Source organism: Lytechinus variegatus, chromosome 9, assembly GCF_018143015.1.
Source record: "Lytechinus variegatus isolate NC3 chromosome 9, Lvar_3.0, whole genome shotgun sequence".
In the NCBI taxonomy this organism is placed as follows: domain Eukaryota; kingdom Metazoa; phylum Echinodermata; class Echinoidea; order Temnopleuroida; family Toxopneustidae; genus Lytechinus; species Lytechinus variegatus.
Window position 1 is genome coordinate 33,133,491 of NC_054748.1, and position 19,856 is coordinate 33,153,346.

Here is a 19,856-nt window from a genome sequence, read left to right on the forward strand (position 1 = left end):
ATGAATGAATGAATGGCCAAATGAATGACTTCTTGTACTGTAAATGATTTAACCAGGCCTAATGCCCTAATCAAAGATGAAACAATGGACTTTGCATATTAGGGGCTAAGTTTAATAAAAAAATGAAATCCTGCCAGTGGAAAATCTTGCCACCATGGCTGTAAAAGTAAAGTACAGATACATGTGAACAACCTGCAAACTTGTACATGTTATGACATACCACTGGTATTACCTTACTTGCTCTACAGAAGTGATATGCAAGGTATCCTTTTCCGTCCCCCTACATACCTTTCACCATCAGCCTCAAAATAGACCAGAGAACAAGATCTCTTTGAATATCTGAAATGCACATGAACATGATCCCATGACCTGTGGCATATTTTCTGAGCGATATCAACAAGCAGGGGAGGTGTCCTTCAATACTTACATTAACATCAAAATGAACATGCATTTGAATGCAGAGAAGATTGATCAATTTCTTGGTTTCTGGAAAAAAAAAATTAAAATTTGAAGAAAAAAATTGTATAGAAAATTAGAGTAGAAATTACTTCCTGCTGTAGGCCTATATGTAATTGTTAAAACTTTGAGCTCTGAAACATGTATGGGTTCATACATGTCACAATCTACACTGCTCAATAGTAACATATTTTCACTGATATTGTGTTGCCTGATATAGCAGCTATATATAAACAAGAAAGCAGAGAGATTTTTTCTACTCATTTGTTTTCTTTCTTTTCTTGCTCAGGACTACTCTTATTACCTGTTCATTGACTTGGTCCTTACTGACACCGACAGTGAGAAGAGTTTGAACAATCTCGACGTTACCGGTCCACGCCGCAAGATGAAGGGGATTGCTCCCTCTGTTGTCAGGCACTGTCGGTGAAGCATCAAACTTGAGCAGCATTTGGACCGCATCCCTGAAAATAAATCATATAAATACAGTTCAATAACTAATCAAGCACGATGGCTCAGTGGTAGAGTACCCACCCCATGAACAGGAGATCGTGGGTTCAATCCCTGGCTTTAGTCTTAACAAAGACTTTAATAATGGGACCTTATGCCTCCTTTGTCAGACGCTTGGGAAAGGGCAATAATAAACTTACACTGAACATGCAGTCCCTGCTGGAAGGACAGCTTACAACTGAAATAGCTACCCTGGGTAAATACAAAGACTTATTATCATTTTTAATGCATTGACAGAATAAATTCAGTTGAATTCGATACCAGGGGCCATAGCTGTTCGTAGATTATGCATGAAACAACTGGTGAACCTTTCTTCTGCTAATGATATCCCTACAGTCTAAAATGGACTCTGCTTCTAAGAACATGTTCCAGTACCTCAAAATCCTAAAAACAGTTTTTGACTGCCCAGACAGGTTTTCATATAAAAGCTGTTCCTAAAGTCACAACTAATAAGCGCTACTAAAACATGATCTTAGGTCCTAAAGTCAACTGCATGAATGAACATCCAGGACAATGGAACAGGTCACCAGTCCTGTGTTGAAGTCGTGTACATTAACTGATAAACAGCTTCATGAAGTGTCCCCAGGTATCCGCAATTAGATTACATGTACAGAGATGTAATTTCATATCCTTTACCAGCTGTGATTCATGACCACACAAATTCTATATTTCATTTAAACCATAAAAATGTATTTCTATACCTAAGATTATTCAAATTGAAATCATTCAGGTTTACATGTAAATGTATCTAATGAGCAAAATAGTAAAGTGGGATAATAATAACATGTATACATTTTCGGGTGGCACAAACTGTATTAAATGAGAGCATTATTAAAAATCAAACAACAATTAAAACACCTTCATACATGTACATGGATGTTCAGTATTAATGTGAACAGGCTTCCATATGGCTCAAGCCACTGACAAGGACATGTACATGTAGCTCCATGGCTGAAGTTAGCTGATGAATTAACTGGGGACCCTGCTATTAATGTGGAGGGTTAACAACTCCTAATGACATGATTGCATGCTTCCCTGACAGGGGTAATTGATGTTTATTGGTAGACAAAATATACTGACTGGGGGTGCTTAATGGACTCTAAAAACAATGCCTGGTAATCAGCAATAATTTACATCTGATTGTGCCTATGATCGATCGAAGACATCGCTCTACAGCTAACAGCTAGCTAACAGCTCGTCTACAAAACCAATCTGGACTGTAAAGATATGTACAATGTTTTTTATGTCATGCCTGGAAATACAGGCCTATAGGTCTATATACTTGTAAAATTTTATTAAAATGATAAATTATTTTAATCACTTCATATCTGAAACAAATTTTTATAGAAGTCTGCATCTTTTTTATTTGCCTTCATTCGAGTCTGATGCTTTTGTGCGAAATTAGGCTGATACAGAACACTATGAAATCCTGAATAGCTCCAACATGCACTCCTGTCTCGCAGTTACTTGTTTTCTTTTCCCCCTTTCATATTGCGCTTTTCACCGGCGAACTTCACCGGCGAAGTTCGCCAGCGAAGGGGAAAGTGTCCAGTATGAAAGGTACACAGGAGAACTTCACCAGTGAAGTTCGCCGGCGAGGTGGAGAACTTCGCCGGTGAAACAGCCAGTATGAAAGCAAACCGGAGAACTTCTCCTCTTTAATGACGTCAGAGGTCAATTTTTTTTCTTTCCCAAAGACCCCTGTACCGAAATTCCGCGCGCGATAAGTTGCAAGCTCAGCTGAATGCTATGGCCAAGTATATACCCTCGAAAATAATTTTTTTTTACTAACAATATTTTATTCAAAAGCACTTTTTACATGTATAAAATGCGCTAAAATATAAAAACAAGGTGATATTGTTTGTTTTTCTCGTAATATTTCCAAAATATGTTGTAATTAATTTTTTGATACCTTTTTGTGAAAGGTAAGAAGTAAGGTTTACAATTTTCTTTCGTTTTGTTCTGCAATCGCCCGTTGACTTTCGCCGGGGAAGAAATGTCAGTGCGAAAGGGTACATTTTTTCTTCGCCGGTGAAGTGAGGAATGCGAGGCGGAGAAGTTCGCCGGTGAAAAATGAAAAGGGCAATATGAAAGGGGTATTAGTATCAAACTTTGATTCTGTGCTGGGTTTTTTCATAACGAAAAACTGCCACTAGATATTAGTCAATAAAAAGAAAACCTGCATGTATCATGCAGGACTGGACAGTATAGGCAGTAGCCGTCAATGTTTTGTAGTCTTCTGTATAAGAATATTGCTGACGCTTTGCGTAACACCAGACTCATAAAAACGCAAAGCCATAAGCTGAAGCCCCTGCCCAGTGCCCTTTTCATAAACCCATCCTCCAATTAGCCGCCTAAGAGTAATGCGGATAATTCAATAAAAATTGTGTTCACAAACTCCGAAAATAATCCGCACTATTTTTACGAGCGCCCGTCCTGAAAAAGGCGGATAATCGTCATGACAACTGGACATGCCCCCTCCGATGCGGTGGTGTTGGAAAAGGGTGACCTTGTGACCGCACCATGGCAATTATCCGCAGTATTTGGAAATGCGTTCATAAAGTCAAAATCTGGTCCCGATGCTGCTATTATGCGGATAATAGCAGCATCAAAATAATGCGGATAACTCTGGTCCTCCTCCGATTTTACGACCAAATTATCCTGCTATTAGCCGCATAATTGGGTTTATGAAAGGGGTATAGATTACAGGCTAGCTACTCACTAGTTGAAAACAAGACACTACATTCATTTGCATTGAGGTCTCACCGAAACTCTAGTTGGCCTTCAAAGCCTGCAAAAAGCTCTTTAAACATACAGTACATGGACATGTACAGTAGAGTAAGATTTACATGAGCTTTTGCACGTAAACAGCATGGAAGAAGCTGCCCTAATTCAGAACACCTTTCTATTCTTAAAAATAGCAAGCATTCTCGTGACCCCGGGGTGCCTACCGAGGTGCTTCAAGTTCACTTCCAATTTTAGGAAAACACCCTCACCCGGCCCGGTGTGAGCTCTTCCACATGCTGTCAGATCCAATCCGAAACCTAGACCGTGAATGGGGTGCAGGAGTGGTTTGATGCAATTATTAAAGAGATAATCATACTTTGATGGAATGAGGGGAACTTGAAAGGTCAAGTAAACCTCAAAAAGTTGTTTTGAATGAGTAGAGGAAAAATTAACAAGCGCAGCTATAAAATTTTGGGCGAATTCGGACATCAGCGTGACAAATACGGTTTCAAGTTTCAAAATTTTGCTGGATGTTGGAAAAAACAGTAAATACAAGTATGCACATCTTACGTTGTATAGTACATGTATGCAAATGATGACCAACTATTTCTTTTGGATTTTGTGACAAATAAATACAGTATGTTAATAGTAAAAAAAAAATATATACATTAACATGTTGTTTTTAAGAAAATAGGGGGATATGGTTAAAAGGGTGTCTTCCAGTATAGGGCCTTTTCCCCCATTATTGATTGATTTTGATTCAATGAATGCAGAAAATATAGGTGTAGGGCCCCTATAATATTTTGTAGGTTGGAGAAGTTCTCTGAATTTAACAGATAATTTGGTGATATAGTAGGTCTGAGTACACCACACAATAGTTATTGTTTTCTGCAATTGGCCCTGGTCAAGATATTTTGACAGAATATTGGAAAAAAGTGGACTAATTTCAGTTCGAAAACTCAAAACTCAACCAGCAGAGTGAGAGCCTCTTTTAGAGGTACATGTACAGTATCCACTCTTAAAGGGGAAGTTCACCCTGACCAAATGTTTATTGTAAAAATAGCAGAAAAAATAATAAGAAATATTGCCGAAGGTTTGAGAAAAATTCATCAAATAATTAAAAAGTTATTAAAATTTCAATTATTTGATTTGTGACGTCATATGCGAGCAGTATTCCTACATAGCGAATGGTAAAAAATCAATGAAATGTCATTTTCTCAGAAAATTGAAAATGGTTTTCACTGGAACTTTTGTATATCAATAGAAAAATCATTTCACACCCGATCATAAAAAGAAAACAAAATTAAGTTATCAGGAACCATACAAAATTTGAAATTCATACATTTTATATTACAAAACACATGGGGCAGCTGCTCGTTTATGACGTCACAAATCCAAAATTTTGAACTGTAATAACTTTCTTACTCTTTAACGGATTTTCCTCAAACTTTCACCAATATTTTTGATTATTTTTTCTGCTATTTTTACAACAAAGTTTTCTTCAGGGTGAACTTCCCCTTTAAACACCGAAACCAAATTCTTTGAAAATGCCTATAATGTTGACACACAATAGAATGAAATTGAGGAGGATTGATGTTTCTGACACTTGGATTGAAAGAGACAGTGGACATTTTCATCTTTCACAACGTTGTTCTTGCTGAGTTGCAAATGGTGAACCTGGGGGCATGCACCAGGGTCAAGTGCCCCTTCCCTTTTATAAAAAAAAATGTGTATGAATACCCATACTATAGGTATGTTGTGCTTATTCTTGTTCCCCCTTATACATTTAAATAGAAGTGAAGATGGAAATGCATGTACATAGGTCCCCTTTTTTAATGGAGATATTTTTTTTCCGCTAGTCATATATTTTTCTGAGAATCCTGGTTCCACCCCATTGCAATTTGATAATGGAAAGTACTGTTTTCTCTTTCATATGATTGGGCATGATCGTTCAGGCGTGTTTACATCAAAACTAAGACATTTTTTGCATTTCTTAAAAAGCTCCCTCTGATTCTCTTTCCATTTACCCCCTACAGTCAACCACAGTGGCCATGGAACAGTTTTGAAAGATGAGGCAGTAACCATGGAAACAATCAGATTTTTACATTTTTGTACATGATTTTGAAAAAGTGCCCCCTCCCGCGCGACAGCCCCTGGACCATCATCAGTTAATCCCTGGTTCTTCTGTATCATTTATGTTGACTTTCAATGAAAATCTACAGGTGCAGCAGATATACTTGTTGACTTTAAATTCATTCTGCTGTTATGTATAAATGTATGTACCGAGGTTCATCTTCAAACACATGCTACAAGTTATGATCTGCCCACAATTTGGGCAAAAAAAGTAGTTTTACCATGGGTTAGTTTTACTGTCAGGTTTTTGTTTCTTCCTGTTTGTATACAGTAATTAATTTCACATTCTCAGTCTGTTGTGTCTATTTTGAAAGAATATATGCTCTCTCTTCATGACTTGGAAAATATGTGGCCTATCTGGTTTTATGAAGGTTTCATCAATCTTTTTTTTTCAATGCCTTCCTGTTTTGTAGCACAGGTTTATTGCCCCCTTTCTGCTTTACATCTGATAATATGATCTCTGTTTTTTAGAAGGTTGGTTTTGGTTTTGATTAGGAACCTACATTACAATGAAGTTGCATGGGTGTACACTTACAGTATGTACAGCACATGTAGCCTATACAAGTATATTTTATAGACCGTAGGCCTAATAAATCAACTTTAATGTCTGTATTTAAGTATTGCAAATCCATACACATATAAAGGCAGGTGTACAAGTGGATGGGGTATGCATATAGGCCTACTATGTACAACTGAATAGAGTATTAAATAATAATCAAAATTGGATAGTGACAAATAACATATGAATTTCCACAACTTTGTGAAAAGTCTTGATTTTAGACCTTTATACATGTACACTTTCAATGTTTGGTTGAAACCTGACCCATTTCAAGGGTCATTGTGGCAAAGAACAGAGGTGTATAAAAACATACAAAAATATTTAGGGGGCACATGTAGGCAGAATTTTAGAGTCAAAGTTTCATAACTTTCACCTTTCTTATAACAAACTCTAATTTTTAGAAAGATTTAATATATTTTTAGTGTTCTTTCATTTCCTTTTTGTTTTGTTATTTTTTATTTTTATGTTTTGGGGGTCTTGGTCTTGGAAGTCCAGGACCTACATGTACCTCCTCCCCCCTTAATGCCAGCAGCTGAGAATGCCAAACATCTCTGTTGTTTAAGGGTGCGTTTATTCGACACTTTTTTACCCTAGAATCATGATTAGAATCATGATTTAAATCACGATTCTGCAGAATCACGATTGCGTTTAGTCGAAATTGAATATAATCATGATTAGAATCATAAACATGAAACACGAAAAAAGGGGCGTTTGGAAAGACGTTTCTGTAGAATCACGAACGAAAAAGGTCGTATAAACGATATCGTGATTTGAATCATGATTCTATGACGTCATTGTGTCGTGCTTCTTCCAGGTTCGACTCAAAGGCGCGCGCTGTGTTTCGTGCAGGTTAATTTTCGTGTAGCAGTATTGCCAGCATTTAGGAATTATCATTCTGTGTATTGTACCCCCGGGGTTGTACTGTAGCGTCATTTGTATATTTCATTGTTTTCATCAATCATTTCTTCAAGTTCCAAAGGCACAAATTGGACTAATCGACGATGAATTAACTCAGGGCTCTGCTTTGTGCTTTGGGCTCAGCCTGAAGCACGAGCATCCCTTACCGGGATTCACAGAAATAAGACGATCCCTTTCAGCGGCGCTTGCGAGGGAGGGATTTCAACGGAGATGTGGCACCGCCTGTCGAGACAAAATTAACAGAATTCGTGCCCAGTACAGGACCATCATAGACAAGAAAAATCGATCGGGAGATGGGAGGGAGGATAATGACCCCTTCTGGTTCCCGATCAAAAACAATATGAGGTACAATACACGGAATTCTGGAAGTAAAAGATTTATTTTTCGGAAGCCGAGTAAGCGTTGCACTTGCACAAACGTTTGCTCGTTAGCTCCGGCGGCAGCAAAAATCTAGCAGCCGACGTGAAGTTAGAAACACGTGCGAAAATGTTGACCTATACTTCCTGGGTCAAACTGCGCACTGTGATGCGCACTGGATCGGCCCGAATTCAGGGAGAAACAGCGTTAGAAAGATGGTCGTATAAACGCTGATTCTGTCGGATCGTGATTCATGCTGCTGTTTTGAATCATGATTCAAATTGTGATTCAAATCATGATTCTGGGTCGAGGTCGCATAAACGCAGCCTAAGACATTTGTTGCACTGGTTCTTGTTTTTTTTTTCCATTTTGCATTTGTCCCTCAAATCAACTTCACAGAGGTGTACATGATGCCAGTTCCTGATTTCACTTCTTTGTGTGCTCTCTCTCTCTCTTCAGTCAACAATCTTCCTATTCTTGGGTGTCCTCCAATATGGGCGGCCATAAGTGCCAAAATTACCGATTTGAGAAATATATATGTACCGTTGAAAATAAACTAAAATGCAGAAATATATCTAAAAATAAAGAAATTTTTAAAATAATTAAGATAACAAAAAAATAGAAATTCACAGAATCAAACATTAGTGCAGAAATAAGGACAAACACAAAAACAAGACAATCGCAAAGAATAATAAATGATAAAAAAATACGTAGATAACCATATAATTGAACACAATCACAGAAATATAGGTTCATGCAGGAATAGAGAAAGACTGAGAAATGTAAAGACATTCATAGAATTAAATACAACTTCAGAAATATAGACAACCGCAGAATTGAAGAGAACTACAGGAATAATAGAGACCACAGAAATAAAGACATTTTCAAAAATATAGACAGCCAGAGAATTGTAGACAACCTAATAAATATAGACAATCTCAGAATTTAAGAAAACTTCAGAAACATAAACAACAGAAATATAGACAACCTCAGAACACAAAAACTTCAGAAACATAAACAACAACAGAAATAGAGGCAACCTCAGAAATACAGACAACCGCAAAATTAAACAAAACGACTGAATTATAGTCCATCGCAAATAGCGCTACCTCGTCGAAAATAGAGACTGCAGAAATTCTGGAGAGCACAGAAATTCTGTAGAGCTGAGAAATAAAAGTACAGCACGTCAAACATACTGGAAATGAGAGGGCAATAGAGGGCGTACTACCACCACGCACGTGTATGATGCATGCATGCGACGAGTGCGATCGAGCATGTGCTATGGTTTTCATCGTTACCGGTATTTTGTATTACATTATCCCACTTGTTTTGGGATTTAATTTCAACCTCTATGGTTGATTACGTTTGTTGGGCCTGAACTTGGTAAAGAGGACTTCGTGAAACAGCGGACAAGTAGCTCACTATCTCCGATTCAGTCAAGAAGTTAGACTTATAACGGTGTTGAGAAACGGGCCCCATGATGTCTAATCTACGATGACCGGCGTGAAGTTGGTTGGATATTCGATATTCAAACTGTGAAGTTGGTTGGATATTCAGGTTCGATATTCAAACGCGTGTGAAGTTGGACAGATATTCAATATTCGATATTAAAAAATTAGGGGTTTTGAAAGCTAGCTAGGGGGTTTAAAAGGTGGAACACGTCTCGGGCAACCATAAAATAGCTGGCTTGCCCTAATACGAGGATTTTTTAGGGGACAAAAGTCAGTGAATAAAAGGGTTGGAAATTTCTAATTTAATTTTTTTTTTCAAGGGGCCCCCAGGGATATCCCGACGGCCTAGCCAGGGTAACCACCTATCCTAACTTGTAGAACTCGATTCGGGTAACAAGATAAACACCTGCTTGACCCGGCGCATGTACATTAAGGGGGCTCAAATTAACAAAATTAAAGGGAATAAAGGGCTATTTAGACCATTTTTTAATTTAAAAAAGTATTTTTTTCAAGGGGCCCCCAGGGATATCCCGACGGCCTAGCCAGGGTAACCACCTATCCTAACTTGTAGAACTCGATTCGGGTAACACGATAAACACCTGCTTGACCCGGCGCATGTACATTAAGGGGGCTCAAATTAACAAAATTAAAGTGAATAAAGGGCTATTTAGACCATTTTTTAATTAAAAAAAGTATTTTTTTTCAAGTTGCCCCCAGGGATATCCCGACGGCCTAGCCAGGGTAACCACCTATCCTAACTTGTAGAACTCGATTCGGGTAACAAGATAAACACCTGCTTGACCCGGCGCATGTACATTAAGGGGGCTCAAATTAACAAAATTAAAGGGAATAAAGGGCTATTTAGACCATTTTTTAATTAAAAAAAGTATTTTTTTCAAGGGGCCCCCAGGGATATCCCGACGGCCTAGCCAGGGTAACCACCTATCCTAACTTGTAGAAATCGATTCGGGTAACACGATAAACACCTGCTTGACCCGGCGCATGTACATTAAGGGGGCTCAAATTAACAAAATTAAAGGGAATAAAGGGCTATTTAGACCATTTTTTAATTTAAAAAAGTATTTTTTTCAAGGGGCCCCCAGGGATATCCCGACGGCCTAGCCAGGGTAACCACCTATCCTAACTTGTAGAACGTGATTCAGGCAACAAGAAAATCACCTTCTTGACCCGGCGCATGCACATTAAGGGGGCTCAAATTAACAAAATTAAAGGGAATAAAGGGCCATTTAGAGCATTGGGAACTACTGCCCCGACTTCCTCCCTATCTCTTAGTGCCGGCAATGGGAAGAGTAGAAAAAAAACCAATAAGAAAAGGGAGAAAATGAAATAGAAGATATCATTTATTCTACTCTTTTATATTGTATTAATTATATTTGATTTTTTATACAAAATTATGAAAAAAACAATAAAAACTTTAAAAGATAAAAAAATAGAAGAGAGAGAAGGGAAAGGGACTCGGAGAGAGAGCAAAGAAAAGGAGGGGGGAATATAAAGAAAAATAGGGAGAACGGAGAGGTCATAATAGTATGAACAGGATACTTTAGGATTGTGCCCCGAGCAACTTTGAGATTGTTTTAGACATGCATGGTGTGCAGAAAATGAACATCATATATCTTTCATCTTCCTTTCCTTTCTTTCCTTTTGTCATTTCTTTTTTGTTCCCAGTTTCAGAACTTTTTGGGGGGCTTGGGGCAGTGTTATCGGATGGGGTCCGGAACAATAATGGCACAAGGGTTTTTATCCTATAAGGAGGCAAAATAACATTCTCGGTGGGGGGGGGGTGACACACAATTTTTTTAAATCGAGCGAGAAGTGCGAGCTAATTTTATTTAAAAAATAATGGTGTCCCTCCTGACTTGAAAAGCGACCTGTTAAGGACTAGCTGTTTGCATTAATTGGGTCATGAAGATGATATCTCACCAAATAAATAGTGTGAGCGCGAAGGGATGATACCTGGACGTTCTAAGCACCTTTTTTGTCATCATGAACTGAATGGGTATCTAATTCGCTGAAAATATTTCAGTTATGAAAATTGTGGACACGCAGGATATGTATCTCGCTAAAACAAATAATGAAAACTCTAATGACATTGGATTTTTAAGACCCATGTAAATAGATAATTTACTTATTTCAATTATTAGTTACTGCGAGCGCGTAGCGCGAGCGACATCGTGAATTTTATATAATGACCTGAAAGATCTATGTTAGTGACCAAAATTGTCGGGAGCTAAATGCTAACGGTGAATGGATGAGAAAATTTTCAAAATTTTAAGAACAAAAAAAAAAGTCTTGGAGAATTATGACAATGCTTACTAAACATTTTTTTCTTCAAAATTTCGGGGGGTTGGGCAACTCACTGGGCCTCATCCTTTGGTGCCACCACTGGTCTGGGGCGGAGCCCCCGGAACCTCGTGATATTTTAAAACTTTGCAGATGGCCAACATTTTTTTATCATATCGCGGGTATATACACCACATATTATATTAAAGGGATGGTCCGGGCTGAAAGTATTATAGCTTAATAAATAGAGTAAAATTCACTTAGCAAAATGCCAAAAATTTCATCAAAATCGGATAACAAATTAAGAAGTTTAAATTTTAGCAATGTTTTGTGAAAACAGTATGGTCATGATATTCATTAGGTGGGCTGATGATGTCACATCTCCACTTGTTCTTTTGTATTTTACTATATGAAATTAGGTCTATTCAAATTTTTTTCCTCCAAGAGCTAGAAAAATTGGATTGTCCATTGATTTATTGCATTGATATTATTTTATTGCTGCAACTTATTTCACTATAAGGGAGACATTATTCACACAAGTATGAAATAACGGGGAAAAAAATTATGTATTAACACGTTAAGAAAAATGAAAGTTGAGATGTAACATCCACAGCCCATCTAATAAATATTCATGATGATTGTTTTCACAAAATATTGCTAAACTTTAAACTTGTTTGTTTGTTTTATTTCATAACAATATAGATACAATAACGGAGGATCGCCCAATTCAGCTGTATTTGCAAAATACTGCTGTTCTTCCTTGGGGTCCTACATTTACCAAACAAAGTAATATACACCAATAAAAATACTAAAAGAAAAACATTTCCAAGTAAAGTACATTGACAGAAAAGTGTTCAAAAAAAAACTTACTAAAACTATGAAAACAAAAAGAAAGAAGTAAAAATACAAATGCTCAATCTAAATAATCATAATAGAGTATGAAAGCAACTTAAAGTTGGTACATTATGAATTTCATTGAGCAATCGATTATAAATTGATATCCCCGATAGAAAAATGTCCTTTTACAATTGTTAGAATTTGGCTTGGGTAAATTAATAACAAATACTTTAGTATTTGTTTTCCGATTTTAATGAAATTTTTGGCATTTTGCTCAGTGAATACCACTCTATGTATCAAAATATAAATATTTTCACCCCGGACTATCCCTTTAAGTTCAAAGCAGTTCAGTGCGGATAATAAACGAAATATATTAAAGCAACAAAACATAGCAAAAGTGGAAAATTTGTATAAGTCACCAGCGAGCGAAGCGAGCTAGAAAATCTTGGCCTTTTAAAAAGATTTTAAATATAAATTCAAATTATGTGATGGTCGCATTGGCAATTTAGCCGATCAATCAATCAATAATTAGTCACGCGATATCGTATAAAAGAGACATGTTAATTCATAATACAATTATTTTTTAGGGGTATAACTCCGTCCTTGTTGATTAATTGAATTGAAGGCTACACGTGCCATAGAAAATGTTTCCTGAGAATTATTTGAAGATTAGAAGAACGTTAAACTCATATTTTCAACAAGACGTTTTGTATCGATATACGGCCCCATATTTTTTCGGTATGCCTATTTTCTGCAAGAGCATGCAGAGACAGCCGATGTACAACAAAAGGCTAAAGATAATCATTCGACCCAACCCATTCTCATTTTTCTTACTTTGTAATCTGATTACAAAAAAGTAAGTATGTATAATGATTAGACTGATTCGAGAAGAAAAATATGGTTAACAACTCAACAAACTTTGTGCGAATAAAACAAAATACATGTATCACTCGGTTTTCGGAACTATGTTAGTGGCGGAGGAATTAGGACTGAGTGTCATTAATGAATAAAATCTGCTGATGAGATGCTTTACCGAGTTGCCCCTAAATGTGCATGCGCCGGGTCAAGCAGGTGTTTATCTTGTTACCCGAATCGAGTTCTACAAGTTAGGATAGGTGGTTACCCTGCCTAGGCCGTCGGGATATCCCTTGGGGCCCCTTGAAAAAAATACTTTTTTTAATTAAAAAATGGTCTAAATAGCCCTTTATTCCCTTTAATTTTGTTAATTTGAGCCCCCTTAATGTACATGCGCCGGGTCAAGCAGGTGTTTATCGTGTTACCCGAATCGATTTCTACAAGTTAGGATAGGTGGTTACCCTGGCTAGGCCGTCGGGATATCCCTGGGGGCCCCTTGAAAAAAATACTTTTTTAAATTAAAAAATGGTCTAAATAGCCCTTTATTCCCTTTAATTTTGTTAATTTGAGCCCCCTTAATGTACATGCGCCGGGTCAAGCAGGTGTTTATCTTGTTACCCGAATCGAGTTCTACAAGTTAGGATAGGTGGTTACCCTGGCTAGGCCGTCGGGATATCCCTGGGGGCCCCTTGAAAAAAATACTTTTTTTAATTAAAAAATGGTCTAAATAGCCCTTTATTCCCTTTAATTTTGTTAATTTGAGCCCCTTAATGTACATGCGCCGGGTCAAGCAGGTGTTTATCTTGTTACCCAAATCGAGTTCTACAAGTTAGGATAGGTGGTTACCCTGGCTAGGCCGTCGGGATATCCCTGGGGGCCCCTTGAAAAAAAAAATTAAATTAGAAATTTCCAACCCTTTTATTCACTGACTTTTGTCCCCTAAAAAATCCTCGTATTAGGGCAAGCCAGCTATTTTATGGTTGCCCGAGACGTGTTCCACCTTTTAAACCCCTAGCTAGCTTTCAAAACCCCTAATTTTTTAATATCGAATATTGAATATCTGTCCAACTTCACACGCGTTTGAATATCGAACCTGAATATCCAACCAACTTCACAGTTTGAATATCGAATATCCAACCAACTTCACGCCGGTCATCGTAGATTAGACATCATGGGGCCCGTTTCTCAACACCGTTATAAGTCTAACTTCTTGACTGAATCGGAGATAGTGAGCTACTTGTCCGCTGTTTCACGAAGTCCTCTTTACCAAGTTCAGGCCCAACAAACGTAATCAACCATAGAGGTTGAAATTAAATCCCAAAACAAGTGGGATAATGTAATACAAAATACCGGTAACGATGAAAACCATAGCACATGCTCGATCGCACTCGTCGCATGCATGCATCATACACGTGCGTGGTGGTAGTACGCCCTCTATTGCCCTCTCATTTCCAGTATGTTTGACGTGCTGTACTTTTATTTCTCAGCTCTACAGAATTTCTGTGCTCTCCAGAATTTCTGCAGTCTCTATTTTCGACGAGGTAGCGCTATTTGCGATGGACTATAATTCAGTCGTTTTGTTTAATTTTGCGGTTGTCTGTATTTCTGAGGTTGCCTCTATTTCTGTTGTTGTTTATGTTTCTGAAGTTTTTGTGTTCTGAGGTTGTCTATATTTCTGTTGTTTATGTTTCTGAAGTTTTCTTAAATTCTGAGATTGTCTATATTTATTAGGTTGTCTACAATTCTCTGGCTGTCTATATTTTTGAAAATGTCTTTATTTCTGTGGTCTCTATTATTCCTGTAGTTCTCTTCAATTCTGCGGTTGTCTATATTTCTGAAGTTGTATTTAATTCTATGAATGTCTTTACATTTCTCAGTCTTTCTCTATTCCTGCATGAACCTATATTTCTGTGATTGTGTTCAATTATATGGTTATCTACGTATTTTTTTATCATTTATTATTCTTTGCGATTGTCTTGTTTTTGTGTTTGTCCTTATTTCTGCACTAATGTTTGATTCTGTGAATTTCTATTTTTTTGTTATCTTAATTATTTTAAAATTTCTTTATTTTTAGATATATTTCTGCATTTTAGTTTATTTTCAACGGTACATATATATTTCTCAAATCGGTAATTTTGGCACTTATGGCCGCCCATACTCCAACTCCAAGCTGAAGTGCCTTATGAGAAGTTACTGTTTATTATGTTGTCATGCTTCAATGACTTACACATAAATAAACAATCTCTGCCTATTTCCCTCAATTACATGTACATACAGCTTCTGTTCCAGTGGTCCACAAATCTGTATACAGGACTTGCTCTGTATACACCGCTTGCACTGGAGTGCATTCTTACAACCGAACATCACAAAATCTGAAGTGCATTCTTTAGTGTATTTTTGGAATGGGGGGGTAAAGAAACCAAAAGGTCATTTCCATGTGACCTAGTTTTGATTATCATGGTCAAATGAAAACCCTCTAATCCTTAGTGGGTATTGGGGTCACACATTCCAAGTTAAAGGTCTTCAAGAACAAAATAGCTGTTGGCCGTACATGTAGGCCTAAAGTGTTCCGTGGACATGTACATGTAAGCCGACATGTATACAAAATATTAAAATAAGAAAGCTATTATCAAAGTCAATACCGTGCTATACATGTACATGTAGGCCTACATGTACAAGGTTTTTTTTTTAATTGAAATTTTAAATCAGGTGCAGACTTTACATACATGTACATTTGTAGGACTACATGTAGGGCATACAGTCCTAAGAGCTACTACAGTCATCACAAAAGGAACATCAAACACATACATATACGTGTAGGTGGCTCTAATACAGGTACGTGTTGGCTTTACATACATGTCTCAAGTCAGCTAGCCATGGATAATCTTGTCTGCCTCAAATGGAAACTTTTTATGCAAGAAATCTGTTGACAGTGTATCAAAGAAAGTTCCTTTCAAATGAATAATATGCCTCATTGCTTTAATTGGTTCTTGCACATTTATTATGTAAGTACATATAGCAGTTTCTGTTGTCTAGTTACAATGTAGTGAAAGTTTGAAGATAAAAATAGGTTTCGACAATTTGGCACAGGTTGGTGATCATGGTGTCAAAATGCACAGATTCTTACAAGATTTCAAAAGTCCCTTGCTCAGTCATCCTTGCTGCGTATAGCCATTGCATTGCTCTCTATGCTTTCTAAGAGGCTGTTCTCACTACGTTCCTAAAACTAGTTTACTGGAAACTAGTTTAGTGGGCCGTTTAACGGGAAGCGATTTTCGCACATTTTGAGCGCGCTACTCCACAAGACAGGTGTAGAATGCCTATGGTGCGGTTTCAAATTTCGCGCGAAACGTGTCACCCCACTGAGAGCGTCTCCATAGCAACAAGAGCGCTTTACGTGAAGTGATTTTGAAAACCACTTTCGTGTGATCAAGTGAGAACGCTAGCAAAGCGATCTTCCAAAGTGGTTTCCTGAATCGGTTTCCAGTAAACTAGTTTTAGAAAGCGTAATGAGAACGGCCTCTAAAACTATTTTACTGGAAGCCGATTCAGGAAACCAGTTTGGAAGATCGCTTTGCTAGAGTTCCCACTTGATAACACGAAAGTGGTTTTCTAAATCACTTCACATAAAGCGCTCTTGTTGCTATGGAAATGCTCTCAGTGGGATGACATGTTTCGCACGAAATCCAAAACCGCAGCATAGGCATTCTACACCTGTCGTGTGGAGTAGCGCGCTCAAAATGTGCAAAGATCGCTTCCCGAAGAACAGTTGTGTCCTCACTTAGGTTAAAACCAGTTTAACGAGGCAAAGCGATCTTGAAAAGTACATCGCGAGGTGGTTTTCCAAACTGGTTTGGAAGATCGCTTCCAAGACCGCTTCCACCGTTCTCACTACGTGTTAAACTAGTTTCCACTAAACTAGTTTCCAGTAAACTAGTTTTAGGAACGTAGTGAGAACAGCCTCAAACTCTGGCATATACATGTAGGCCTGGTATTATCCAGGACCAAACAGGTTCAACTGATAATGTCCTATAAGTCTTTTCTGATGTCTTGGGACTTTGGTCCTCAAGTAAAAGCATCACATGACATGAATGGTTGTCACATGATGAAAAATAATCATCAATAATATCATTTTTTACACTGAACTGTAAATGCGCATGAGAATAGCACGTAGACTTGCCATTTCCTTGCCAGTATTCTCCAGTAAGCTTGTCAAAATCCTTCGGAAGCTGAAGGAAATCCCCAATTTCACCCCTCAATATTACCACCATAATCTAACATCTTTCAAATGTTAGGCAGCCCACCGACATCGGGATTTTCATTACTGCTTCTTCCTACTGTTCAGACGTCCTTGTTCAAACTGGCGAAATTGTATCAGAGCCTTATCGCACACACCACATAAGAGATACTACCTGTATGCAACATACAGCATTAAACTTGCTATAAACCAACTTTAACTTGAATGGAATCCTTGATTTTTATTGTCTGTTATGCATGTTACCATGGTAGCGGTACATGAACAGAAGATGAAAATATTCAAAAACATGTGTTTCATGTATGGTCCACACATCCATAATATTTCCATCATGCTCAATCAACACATTTTTTAATAACCATCTAAACATTGGATTTCAAACCTTTTTCTGTTTGAACCATGAGTAGCTCAAGTGACTTTTGTTGATCATATCAAAATACCAGTAAACGTTTTTGAAAACGTAAACTGAATGAAATGATTAAAGGCATGCATTTTAGTCAAGATTGTGCTAAAGCAAAACAAGCTTTATATTCTTCTTTTCATTGATGATTCTAGCATATTATCAATTGAACGCACCCTAAAATTGATGTCAAGGTTGTTTTTTTTAATAAAATTATTGTACATGATATTGAAGCTTGTATTTTTCCTTCTCTTTGTATAAAGCCTATGTAGATGTACATCAATATTGTTATACTTAGTAGTTTTTTTTTGCCAAAAAGCAGCCTGAGAAAGTTTTTAAATCATATTTTTGCCTTGTGTGAATAGGTCATGAGCCTCATATCTAATGATATTTGCCAATGATACAGGGCTCGCATCTATTTCGGTTCGGCACTGGGGGATTATCAAAAGGATCTGCGGGATACAAGTAGTTCTCTATTTGAATTGCAAACACTTAAAGTATTATTAAAACACAAGACAATAACTTCACAAATTTGACAAAGACACAATGCATTTTAAATTGAATATTTCTCCAGCACTGTGTACTTATGTAGTGATGAAAATTTTAAAAAGATAGAAGGCTACAGCATCCAACATATTGATTTCTTCTTTTTTAATATCAGATTATATATTTTTCAAAACAGACGATTTTGGAAAGAATCTTGTTTAGTTTCTGAGATGAAAGTTGGGCTTCAAATTAAGTTACACTCTGAAAGGCATGACAAAATCCAAGATTTTAAAACAATTACCTCAATATCCCATTCAAAGCCATTTAAACTTGAGGAATTTATAGAATACAAATGTAAACTCAGGCAATTCCTACCTGTACTACATGTACTAGCTGGAAAGGCGATTTTGATGTTTTTATCTTGAACAAAGTTCATGAAAATATTAACTGTAATTTAAAGTCAAGTGATTTAATACCTGTGGCCATTAAGTACGGCATGGTGAAGAGGAGTGTAGCCAGACGAATCCTGACAGTTGGGACCTAGAGCTCTCCGGAAACTGAAACAAAAACAGATCAAAACAAATTATTAATGTCTGTATTATTCATGGACCTCTCACAAAGCGCTCTGCTGAAAAGGATTAGCAGTGACGGTCTTTGGCCGAAAGGAGGGGTTTCGTTGCATGTCCATTTGTGATAGGTCCATGGTATATTCTAGCATTTCAATGAAAAGAGAAATACATTGTACAACCAGTGATGGCATCATGTAGCCAAAGGGGGCATCATGTAGCCAAAGGGGGCATCTACCCTCCTATGTAAAAAGTAGTGAACTACATGTACATGTATTAAAGGACAAGGTCAAGTCCACCTCAGAAAAATGTTAATTTAAATCAATATTAGAGAAAAATCAGACAAGCACAATGCTGAAAATTTCATCAAAATCGGATGTAAAATAAGAAAGTTATGAAATTTCAAAGTTTCGCTTATTTTCAACAAAATAGTTATATGAACGAGCCACTTACGTCCAAATGAGAGAGTCGATGACGTCACTCACTATTTCTTTCGTTTTTTATTGTTTGAATTATACAATATTTCAATTTTTACGAATTTGATGATTAGGACCTCATTGCCTGAAGCACAAAATGTTAAAATAATGGAATTCCACGTGTTCAGGGAGGAATGAAACTTGATTCACAATTTCACATGACAATGACGAGAAAATAAAAATATTTCATATTTCATGTAATAAAATACAAAAGAAATAGTGAGTGAGTGATGTCATCAACTCTCTCATTTGGATGTAACTGGCTCGTTCAAATAACTATTTTGTTGAAAATAAGCAAAACTTTAAAATGCCATAACTTTCTTATTTTACAGTGTCCGATTTTGATGAAATTTTCAGTGTTATGTTTGTTGAATTTTTCTCTTCTTATTCAAATCAAGTTTTTGTTGGGGTGGACTTGTCCTTTAAGGAGTGAAAAAGAAAGTACATGTAGCTAGGGAAGGAAGGAAGATGAGTATTATGCACCTATCTAATATTCAGAGACCATGGGAGGGTTGGGGGAGGGGGGAAAGGGTGGCTTCTTACCCTGGTCCCAACCCTGTCATGATTACAGG

The 19,856-nt window shown here is 37.2% G+C and overlaps 1 protein-coding gene across 2 annotated transcripts in view; it reads right to left on the bottom strand.

Moving 5' to 3' along the window:
• The window catches only part of LOC121421786 (ankyrin repeat and sterile alpha motif domain-containing protein 1B-like), a 147,788-nt gene that overhangs the window by 115,828 nt on the left and 12,104 nt on the right, over positions 1 to 19,856 (bottom strand). For both annotated transcript variants that reach the window (XM_041616585.1, XM_041616584.1), the window contains exons 2-3: positions 18,719 to 18,799; positions 761 to 917 (exon numbers count right to left, since the gene is read on the bottom strand). In XM_041616585.1, the coding sequence (XP_041472519.1) occupies positions 761 to 917; positions 18,719 to 18,799 (238 nt within the window). The remainder of the gene's footprint in view (positions 1 to 760; positions 918 to 18,718; positions 18,800 to 19,856) is intronic.